Source organism: Condylura cristata, unplaced genomic scaffold (assembly GCF_000260355.1).
Source record: "Condylura cristata isolate star-nosed mole 26May11 unplaced genomic scaffold, ConCri1.0 scaffold00020, whole genome shotgun sequence".
Classification (NCBI taxonomy): Eukaryota; Metazoa; Chordata; class Mammalia; order Eulipotyphla; family Talpidae; genus Condylura; species Condylura cristata.
In genome coordinates, this window is record NW_004567121.1 from 16,450,079 (window position 1) to 16,461,785 (window position 11,707).

Below are 11,707 nucleotides of genomic sequence, written 5' to 3' on the forward strand. Positions count from 1 at the left end.
TTTTTTTTTTTTTTGCTTTGATGTCTTTTTCTTTTTCTTTTTTAAGATTTATTTACTTGCATGCAAGAACTGGAGTACAGGCCAGAGGTGCAGGGGGTGAAAGGAGTCAGCGGAGACAGAGTGGGGAACAGAACAGGTGGATTGATTGAAATACATTGCTGAGGGGAGCTGCAGGCAAAACAGGAGAGGTTTGCTGTGTCATATGGGGCAGCACCCTGGCCAGTAATCGAACTTATGCTTCAGTGGCTGTGGAGAGTTTCATAGTGCTATGCTTTAACCCACTGTGCAACCAGGGAGGGCATTAAAGGAAAGTCTTTTTTTTTTTGTCTTTTTGGGCAGGGAAAGGTATTTAGGTATATTAAATATGTTAGTAAGATTCTTTCAATTTGAATGCCTATGACTTATTAGACCAAATGAAATATTTGTCAGTAATCCAGTGAGCTCCAAAAATGCATTGTAAAAGCACATGGATAAACTTTTAAGAATAGTGTAGCTGGCAGTTTGCCTGCTCACTACTCTCTTGAAACAGTGTGAAGTCTTGACTGAGTGGGTGGAAGTAGAAGCAGAGGTTGGGACCTTTCCACTAACTTGGCCAGGTTGATTGATAGCCTTGGAGAGATTGCTATCCAGCCCAACCAGGGGGACATGGGTTCCTGTGAAATTTGGTCTGTCTGGGTCATGGTGAGCCCCCTGCGCACCATTTGGGTGCCTGGCACAGGGTTCCTATTACACAGGGAATCCCACGATTCCCTGTGTAATAGGAACCCTGAGAAATCTAGTGACTAGACTGTGAAACAGGAGTGCTGAGTTCTAGAACATTCCTTTCCCCTAGTTTTGATTTTTGATCATCGGAGACTCATTTAATTCTACTGGGCATCAGTTTTCTCATCTGTAAAATTAAATGATTCGAGTACTAAGTCTTTTCTGAGAGCTCTACTAGTTCTAATACATTCCTTGAAGGCTGAGACTGCTGGCCTGGCACCTTTCCCTCACTTCTCTAATACAAATTGAAAATCGTCAACCTTAATGAAAATTTCTGTATGGTGTAGAGTATAATCTTGAAAGAGTTAATTGAACAGAAATTTTCTGGGGCTAGAAATCAAAAACTTATTTCAAAATATGGAACTTTGTATGAAATTAGCCTGTTCATTGTTCATGAGTAAAAGAAATGTCTAGGTGATTAGTTAGCATTTTGGAGAACGCCGATTCAGCACTGCTTCAGCTGTTTACATGTGTCGGTGCTTGTGCTTCACTAGGGTTATAATGCTTGTCAGCTGCTCTATTGCTGAAAAAAAGAGTTTCTTTAACTCTGTAAAACTTTTTTGGGCTAGGACCCCTGTGGTTGTAAAGAAGACAGCACTTGCCTTAACTGGGGCAAGATTTGTGGAGTGAGTTCTAAGAAAACACTAAGAAAGCTTCAGATAGTTTCCCAGCGTCTCCTGAGTGCTAGCACCATTCTGGGATTAAAGCTGAAACTAAGACAGATTTTAGTCTCAAGGAATTAACTTTTAGTGAGAGGAAGCAGACTTTAAATCTGTTTTAATAAGACAATGGTAATGTTATAAAGAAGATAAAAATCACTGCCGTAGGGAATGGTGGGCAGTGGTGAGTGGGGTGTGTTGCTTTGAATAGAGAGGTTGGAAAGACAGAGTCATAGGAAGTGAGGAGATGGCGAGTGCAGACAGCTGTCCAGTTTGCTTTGCCTTCCAAAGCCTCCAAATTCAAAACTGTGCCTATTGAGCTCACGAGGTGTTTTGGGACCTAAACTTGCTATGTATTAGAATAAGAACAAAATGGTAATCAGTCGTACTTCAGTCAGAACAGCTTTATTGTTGGAGGGTTTTTTTTTTTTATATAATGTTTAAAAGAATGAGACTGTAGTTGAAAAAAAGTTGTCTGCTGCTTTAAATAAAGCTAAACTAAACTAAAATAAAATAAAACTGCCTTGGAAGAAAGCAGTTATGTTCATTCTCGTTCAATAGTGCCTTATCCCTGATGTTTTAGCAGTTGTGATAGGTAAAACAGTGGCCTCAGAAGATATCAGGTCCTCATCCTTGGAACCTGTAACTTACTTTTAAGGGAAGAGGGCATTTGTAAATGTGATTGAATTAAGGATCTTCAAATGGGATGATTGGCTTGGATTATTTGGTGTTCTCTGATGTGATCACCAAAAGAATGGAGGCCAGAGGAGACTAAAAGTCAAAGAGGAGGATGCAGAGACAGGTTGGAATAATGTCGCGACAAGCCAAGGGATGCTGGTAACTAGCAGAAACTGGGAGAGGCAAGGAGTGAATTCTCCCCTAGAGTCTTTACAGGTGCTCTGTTAACACATTGATTTTGGACATTGACACTAAATTTATGTTTTTGCCCTCTAGAACTGTGAGAGAACAAATATATCAAGAGTAGTTATGTTGAATTGTTTGTTCCTTGTTATCGACCTTCCTTTCATTTAGTGTTACCTTTTTCAGAGTCTCACTCACTGCTTTAATGTCATAGCTGCATTCCAGTTCCTTATTACTGAATGCCAAACAACAACAATAATTTATTATGTCTTCCAGTGCTGTGGCTGGTTTTTTTCTTTACTATGTGTTACCCTCTTGGATCACTCATTCATCTGAGACACCATTCCTGGGGTAGGAATGATCAGGATGGCTTCGCACTTACGTGTCTGGAACCTTAACTGGGAGCATCTAAGATGGGGGTGGCTGGGCCCCTTTCCAGCATGTAGTCAAGTGTTAAGACAGTGAACATAGACACTACCATGCCTCTTGAAACCTAAGGCAGAATTGGTGCAGGATCATTTATACTGCCTACTGCTGACCAAAGCAAGCCACAGGGCAGCCTAGCATCAAGGAAGGCATGTACATACAGAGGGCAGGAATTGTTGGTGGCTGCTTTTGGAAATAGTCCTGCAAAGCTGTTAGAAAATGATTATTAAATTAACTACTGGAGAAAGGCTGATTCTGAGATTGCATCAGTAATGAAATTTAACAAGAAACATTTTTTTTTTAAAGATTTATTTATTTGTGCATACAGAACTGGGATACAGGCCAGAGGCTCAGGGGCGGCGAGAGGCTTCACCAGAGACAGAGTGGGGAGCAGAACAGGCAGATCTACGAAGTACACTGCTGAGGGGAGCAGCGGGCGGGTCAGGAGAGGTCTGCCAGGAGAGGTCTGCCATGCCATGTGGTCACCTCCGGGGCAGGCGGTAATTGAACTCATGCAGAAGCGGCTTTAGATTCTCAGTGCTGTGCTTTAACCCACTGCACCACCAAGGCCAACAAGAAACATTTTTTTAATGGAAATATTCCCAATTTGGGGGGAGGGGGAAAAGGGACTTGTAAGCAGCCTGAACCGGACCTTGCAGACATGAGGATTTCAAGAGATGTGTGTTGACTGACTGACTGACTGACTGACCTGACTGGACTGACTGAATGGACTGACTGACTGGACTGACTGACTTCTGGGCCCACCCCAAGCCAGAGATTTCACAAGGGGATGGCAAGGCACTTCTAGAACTAAGGCCCTAGGATTATAGTGATGGTGAATTTAGTGATGTGGGAGATTCTCCATCTGGAAAGCAGTTCCTGAAGGGAAGGATTAGAAAAGCATTTAGCAACTCCAAGAATTGTGTGGCTGTTTACTGAGCATAGGAAGGGAGTGAGGAGATGGGCAGGAGAGCCTGGCAGAATCTGTGCACTTAGGACCAAGTCCCTGAAGAAGCCTTTTCTTTAACCTCCTACCTGTGTGTCTGAAAATGAAAAATGGGGCCTCCTGGCGGAACCCTTGCAGTCATTGCAATGGCCTATGAGATTCTAACTGTGGAGTCCCTGACATCTCTTCTGTCTACTTACTTACTCTTTTTTAATTCAGAGAGCATTTCAGCTTTTCATATATGTGGCAACTCTTTGGAGAAATAGAAGTTTATTTGATGCTTAGGCTGTTAGGTTGGTAGACTGGATTAAATAATTTTTAAAAATTTAAAAGATTTATTTATTTATGCATACAGAACTAGGGTACAGACCAGAGGTTTAGGGGCTGTGAGAGGATTCACCAGAGACAGAGTAGGGAGCAGAACAGGTCTACTGTTGAAGTACACTGCTGAGAGGAGCAGCAGACAGGTCAGGAGAGGTCTGCTGTGCCATGTAGGTCACCTCTGGGGCGGGGAATGAAACTCATGCAAAGTGGCTTTAGCTTTTAGTGCTGTGCTTTAACCCACTGCGCCACCACAGAGGACCCTAAAAAATTAAAAAATTTAAAGGGCCTCATCCTTGGTGTGCAAAGGGTTAAAGCACAGAACTATGAAGCTATCCATAGCCACTGTAGCATGAGTTCAGTTCCCAGCCAGGGAGGTGACCACAAGGCAAAGCAGACCTCTCCTGACCCGCCTGTTGCTCCTCTCAGTAGCATATTTCAGTCAGTCAGCCTGTTCTGTTCCTCACTCTGTCTCTGATGAATCCTCTCGCCCACCTGCACCTCAGGCCTATATCCCAGTTCTTACATGCCTAAACAAATAAATCTTTTTTAAAAAATCAGAAAAAAAAATTTTTTTTGACTCAGGGAGAAATACTGCTATCAGTCCCCGCCAGAGGTGAGGAGAGGATTCCCCGGAAAAAAGTCAATATGGTCCTTTTGGTGGGACTCCAAACTCAGTTTTCTTTTTTAATAGTTGTTTCCATTTTATTAGTTTGCAATTGATCATCCTTTGAAATGTGTGTGTGCTTTGTCTTCTTTGTAAGTTTGCTTCCATTTTAGGGGACTGTTTTTCTCAAGATGACTGTTTTTATCAGCAGTCACTGTGCCAAAAAGACATAGAACCCTTACCTGGTTTCTCTTTTCTGGGGCGGTTTTATAGGCCAGAATCTGGGGAGTAGCTAGTTTTAATAGGTTATCAGGTTCCCATTTGAAATACCAACGGGAAACCTCCAGGCTTTTGCCTTCGGCCTTTGTTTCATCTAATAACTAGGTTTATGGTGTTTGCTCCATGGCCTGTGAATAAGAACTGCTTTTTTTTTAAACTGGGCACAAACTCTCCTTACTGCTGTTTACTGTTTAGTTCTTTCCTCTTGCATGTTTTTGCTTGCCTTTGCTAACTTCCTCTTTTTATTCCTTTGTATGTTACTCTGTTGATGTCCATTCCTGAAATGATTGAGAATGATAGGGGCTGTGAATGTAGGAATTGGGGAGTAAGAATATCTGCTTCTTACTTTGAACATGTTTCACCAAATATTTCTGGTAGTTGCATATTAGTTCATCAGGATGTTTTTGTTAAGCTCAGAAGTCTGTGCATCTCGCATTTCAGCTTTTCGTGTGTGGGGCAACTCTTGGAGGTCTCTGAAAGACTTTTCAGGCTGTTAGGTGATAGGCTGGATTCTAAGACTACCAAATGGTCAAGGCTCAGGTGCTCTCAAATATAGACTGTCCGCAATACCAAGATTCAATGTGGAATGTGCAGACAAAGGGAAGCTCTCCACTTGCTTGCCTTCATGCAGGCCTTAGCCAAGGTAGAGATGAGTCATTCTGGGTTGGTGTCTGGATTAGTGCTCTGGCCACATTTCAAACAGGGAAGCACAGAGAGTTCACCACACAGGGGCTATTATGTTAAAATAGGTTCATTGATAACACTGTTCTCGATACATTCTTAAGTATGAAAAGCAGATTATTGAACAACAGCTAAGGAGAGAAAGGTGTAGATAGACAGACTTCAAGACAGACTGGCAGCTATCTTTGGAGGTTTAGGTATTTTTTCTCTGTAATAGTCTTATCTGCTTTTCCCACAATAAACAAGTAGCACTAGAGTATTTAAAAAAAAAAAACAATTGAAAATTCTGGGCAGGCATTTTCACTCATTCAGTAAACCTCTGTTGCCTGCCTACTTTGTTCTAGGCTCTGACTGGACTTCTGGGAGTCCAGCACTGAACCTGGCAGGCAGAGGAATGCCTGCCTGGGGTGGTGGGGTGTGGGGGGTGTTGCACAGCTGCCTCTGCTTCTGGCACTTTATTTGGTGCTTACAGTAGGTAGATTTATCCAAGAAGCATCTGTGTTTCACCAAGATCCTCTCGTTGGCTTTGCTTTCCTGATTCTTCCCTAGTGGGGTAGCGAATAACTTACCTTTGGTGTGGTCTGACAGTTCTGGATTAATGCTGCATTTTTCTCCCTCCTTATCCTGACTGGTTTGTTTACCCCTTCACCTCTCTGTTTCATTCCATTCACAATTTTCTCGACATCTCCTTTTGTCTTCTTAGGAGCCTGAATTTACCAGAGGTTTCTGTTTTTTTTTGTTTTTTTTTTGGTGATCACTTCTCTTGTTTTCATAAAGTTGCTCTGCTAGTTTTTAGCTACATAAATAAACAGGTTTGAAATGCCTGTCACTGGAGAATTTACCCCCAGGGCTTGCTGTATCTGTGGAGGTAACTTATCAACCTGTTTGCTTATTTGGGTGAACTAAAATTGAACTGTTTGCAAACCAGTGAGTCAAGCTTTATATATTTGTGTTTAAGAACATTTCAAGCCCTGGCAGAGTATATTCAATTGATTAATTCAAATGATGATTCTGATTATCCTTGGATATAGCTAATGAAGGATTTAAGGAAATTAATACTTACTACAACCCTAGTCATAGTTCTTTTCTCTGAGTCAAGGACTCAACTTTTGTTTTGCCTCATTCATTTAGTAACTGTTTATTAGACACCAGCTGTGATCAGAGCATCATAGTTAATACCTGATATAGTGTGGAAAGTAAGATAGATATAGTCTCTGTCTGTGCAGAATGTATACTCTGGTGGAAAACAAGTAAATAGGAAATTTCATGACATATGTTAAGTACTATAATGGGGTGTTTATAAATTGTAACTCCATTGACAGGCATCTGACCAGACTTGAAACTTCAGGGAAGGTATCCTGGAAGAATCAGCCTCTATCCAGAATTGAAAATTGAAGGAGTATTTAGAATTAATCTGGGATGGGGAAGAGGAGAAGCCGTTCCTAGCAGAAGTTACAATTTTGCTAAAATCTGGAGATTAGGAGAGAATGTTGATAGAGTCAAACAAAATTCCATATGATTAGAAGGGGGAGAGGCAAAAAAAGCTAGATAAGTGAGTCAGCTTAAGCACCACTTTGTAAACTAGGCTGAGGAGTTAAACCGTATCCAAAAAAAAAAACAAGGAGTCATTAATCTCATAATGTCACATTAGATTGATACATCAGAAAGAGAATGCTTATCCAGACAGAATTATAGGAAGGGGAGGTTTGAGGCAAAGAGGGCAAGTGAGGGTTGCACCTGCACAGTATCCAGGCACTGGGTGGGCAGTAGTGGGATGGAGAGAAGTCAGCTTAGCACATAGACTGTGGAGGTAGAAACAGCAAGCTTTCCTCCACTGAATGTGTGCATGGGGAGTTGGGGGCTCTGGCAGGGGAAATTGGGTGGGTAGGTAGGTGTCCACTAGGGTACCAATCACTGAGAGAAGAGTCATAAAGCATAGGCTTGAGATAAACTATATTAGAATGTTTTTACTTTCTCTGACTAATGCTGTTTCTCCATTGCCAAAATATAGACCAGTTATCCAACATTTACATAATATTGTCTTATGTATCAGGAGAGATGCAGACAAGTACAAATATGGTCCATTACCTATAGATATTTGTGCTCTAGTTGAGGGAAAATGGCACACTTATGGCCTTTGTGTACCAGTGGACAGTGGATCCATTGTTCATATAATGTCCATTGGTTTACCACATTTCTGTTCTCTCTGCAATGTAGTTATCTGCTTTTGTACCATCTCTCTCATGCTTAGAAACTTTCAGTGTCTAGAAGACAAGGAAAAGCTGCTTCATCTGGCATGCAGAGTTCTAAAAGATGACATGCCATCCTGTCTTTTCTTCCTTGTCTTGACATGAAGTCCTCTTTCATCCAGCCAGCTTTATTAACTTGACTCCTGTACTTCTACACCTCTTCCCTACTTCTAGACCTCCTTTATAATACATTTTTACCAATTTTCAAGACTCATGGTTCCCACACAACTTGCCCTAACCACTTCCCTAATCTAGTCCCCTTTTCCAACTTTGTACTTTTTGTAAACATCAGTTATTTGATCCTTACACTGGTTTGCCTTACATTATTAGTTCTATTCTATGTTTATGATAGGCTTTTCTAATCAAATTTTAAGCTCCAAGACCACTGACCATGCCATACTAACTCAAACCATGTTATGAGTTAATTTGTGGTGAATCACTGGCCTCCACATAAAAGATAATACTATGAAGCTTTTAGAAGAAAACAACACCTTTGTGATGTTGGAGTAGGCAAAGATTTCTTAGCCCATAGAAAGCATGAATCATAAAAGAAAAAAAAATTTATCAGACTTCATCAATATTTTAAAAATTCTACTTATTAAAATACATGAAGAATCAGTAATCTACAGGCTGGGAGAAAGTATATGCAGTAAAAATAAACATCTTAAATGAAAAATGGGCAAAAACCTTGAAAAGATACTTCACAAAAGTTCATACCAGTGACCAAATGCATCATGGAAATGCAAATCAGAATCACAGAGAGAGAAACTACCTCAGGAAAGGCTAAAATGGAAAAAAGCCAACAGCAAATGTTAGAAAGGATGTAAAGCTCGTGTATTGTTGGGAGTGTCAGATGCTATAATTATTTTTGAAACCTATCAGTTTCCTAAAATTTTTTGTGAACATACTGAATTTTTATTTGCAGATATTCAAGAGAAACGAAAGAATATGTCCACAAAAAAAGCCTGTACAATAATATCCATAGCAGCTTCATTCGTAATGGTCAATTAACAGAATAGAAACAGTGGGGTCTGTCAAAAGAATAAGCAAACTGGTAGATTCATACAATGGAATATTACTCTACAAAAGAATTAAACTGTTAATACTCTGAATGTGAATGACTCTCATAAACATTACACTGAGTAACAAATATATAAAAATTCATGTATGATGTTTATGTAATAATTATGTAATGTATGATTACATTTATAGGAAATTCTAGAAATAGACAAAACCAAATTGTGGTGTTCAAGATCAAATCAGTGCTTGCTTTGAGGATAGAGAGTTGGCTGGAAGGAAGTGGCAAAGTGAACTTTTGGGATTGATAGAAATTTTCTGAGTCATCCTATGGATATGGATTACATGAGTATACATACCCTTGTGAAAACTGATCCAATGATACACTTAAGATTTGAGCATTTCACTGTGTGTAAAATATACCTCAACTTCAAAAGATAAGTTATTTGGAAGTCTCTACTAGTAGGAACATAATTATAGAATTGATAAGTGGGAGCAGGTTAGGAAATAGTTATACCACCCCTGCAGAGTAGTTCTCTACTAATTATGAAGACAGTATATTTAACTGAATGCTTTATTTAGCTTGAGTGCTTTGACAGTGGTACAATCTTAAGGAACTCGGCCCTCTCAGTGTTTTAGAGTACTGTTTATAAAAATGGAGTAGGTAATCCTCCCGGGTGTCCGCTGGGATTAGCTATCAGAATCTCACATCCAAGTTTTTACTTCTGATGACAGTATTCAGCTGGTCCATTTTGCCCCACAGATACATTTACCATTGTCCAGACACATTTTTGATTGTCATGACTGGCTGTGATGCTGGGGGGTGGAGGATGATTGTGCCACTGGGGATCTACTGAGTAGAAGCCATGCAGTGGCCCAGCAGTGGAAGCTAAATATCCTATAATGCACAAAATAGCCCCCCACAACAAAGGATTATCTGATTCCAATTGGTGCCACCTTTGAGAAATCTTGGTCCAGACTTGACCTTACCATTAAAGCTGAGTCAGTCTTAGTCAACCAGGTGTTGAGTATCTGTGCAGCCAAATCAACTATAGAAGTGTGGCTTTTTCACAAATTACATATTTTTACCCTAATCGAATTTACTATCAAATACTTATAATATACATAATCTTAAATTTTGAAGTAAAAGTCCATGGGTTAAGAGCACTTCCAAAATAAAATCAAATGTATTATTTCTATTGGTTTGTTAAATTCTTTATATGCAGCTTTTGTTCTTAACTGTATTTCATTAAATATCCAAACAAATGACCTTACTTATCTTCCTTATTTAAAAAAAAAAAAAAGCCTCATTAGCAAATCAGAATAAATAAGTGGTAGTAATTTATCTTTTTTCCCTCTTCTCTCTACAGAATGACAGGGAGCGAATTTTTCTCTCGTTTTCCAGAACTCTATCCCTTTCTTCTCAAACAGTTGGAAGCTGTAGCCAATACTGTGGACAGGTAAGAAGACTATAGGGTAGGGCAAAGTGCAATCAGGAATAGGAATTACTTTATTAACCAAGATTTCCCCTCCTGGCAACTGCTTTTAATCAATTCTTTCCTCTAACATAGGTGGATTTTTAAAAAGTGCTTCTTTATATATCATGTTGTCTGATTATCTATAGTGGATCTGTACCTGGAATGTTCTGTAAAATTCTTTTTAATTTTATAATTTTGGAATCCTGTTTTATAAAATTTAATCCTGTTTTCAGTGTTAATGCAGGAACTAACTTCTTAGAAGAGCTTTGTAATTTATTTCTTCCTATTAAGTTTTTTAAAAATGTGTTTATATCAATATAATAACATCATTTGAATACACACCTGTCATTTTTGATTACTGGCCTATTACAGGTAACCATTCATTGTAAAACTACAGCAGTGGGCTCTGAATTGTGTGGTCATTTGTGGTCAGAAATGGTACTTGGTTCACCTGCATAAAACTGACCAGTGACCTCAGGAATAAAAAATGAAGCCACTAAGAGAACTGTTAGTGTGATGGGGCAGATAGAAAAGTTCCCTATTGTGCTTTCAATCCTATTCTGTAGCTGGTAATAGAATTTTTAGTTTGGACATTTTAGAATGTGTACTTTTTTAATTCTTTTAGCAGTTTTTGTACTTGATCTGAACTTATACTAGTGGCCTGGAATAAGAAGATAAAATAACATCAATGAATTTTACTTCTGTTTATGTTACATTTCCTCATATTAGTCATTTGTGCCGGCAGGCTTTTTTGGCCCTAATGACTGTTCGTGGCTTCTGAAGTACATTGGAATGCTGAAAGTTTCACATTTCATACTCTGGAATAGGCATCTCTTTCCTGGATGAACAGCTCAAATCAAAAAGTAGACTTGAATTATCAAATGATTAACTCTGAGAAGGGAGTCGTCTGCAAAAGTCCAATACACAACTTTTCCAGTAGTTCTTCTTTATTTGCACTTTAGGGAAAAAAAGAAGTGAAAGGAAGGGAAAAAGCAAAAAAAGAAAGAAAAACTACTCCTTGATCATAGAGCCTCACTTTAGATATGTAATTATTTAATGAGAAAAATATTTGAAGGTGGTACCTGACCTTTTAAATTTTAAATCTTTGATGTGTAATTTTTTTTATTTTTCAGTGATACCGGGGAGCTCAACCACCATCCAAGCATGTTTCTCTTACTTTTGGTGCTGGAGAGACTCTATCCCTCCCCAATGGATGGCACTTATTCTGCTCTCAGCTTGGCACCGTTTATTCCCTTCATTATGAGGTAGTATATGCTTCATGGAAATCCTCGGGGTGGATATGGGTCTATTATAGGGATCATCTGGTGTTTTTTTTTTAAAGATTTATTTATTTGTGCATACAGAACTGGGGTACAGGCCAGAGGCTCAGGGGCGGTGAGAGGCTTCACCAGAGACAGAGT

General features: G+C 39.4%; 1 protein-coding gene across 4 annotated transcripts in view; it reads left to right on the plus strand.

Annotated features, from left to right (window-relative positions):
- THADA (thyroid adenoma associated) overlaps positions 1 to 11,707 on the plus strand; it is a 288,533-nt gene that overhangs the window by 103,326 nt on the left and 173,500 nt on the right. For all 4 annotated transcript variants that reach the window (XR_001145643.1, XM_012727581.1, XM_012727584.1 and 1 more), the window contains exons 27-28: positions 10,179 to 10,268; positions 11,420 to 11,551. Coding sequence is in view for 3 of the 4 variants with exons in the window: in XM_012727581.1 (XP_012583035.1) it covers positions 10,179 to 10,268; positions 11,420 to 11,551 (222 nt within the window). In the remaining variant the exon portion in view is untranslated. The remainder of the gene's footprint in view (positions 1 to 10,178; positions 10,269 to 11,419; positions 11,552 to 11,707) is intronic.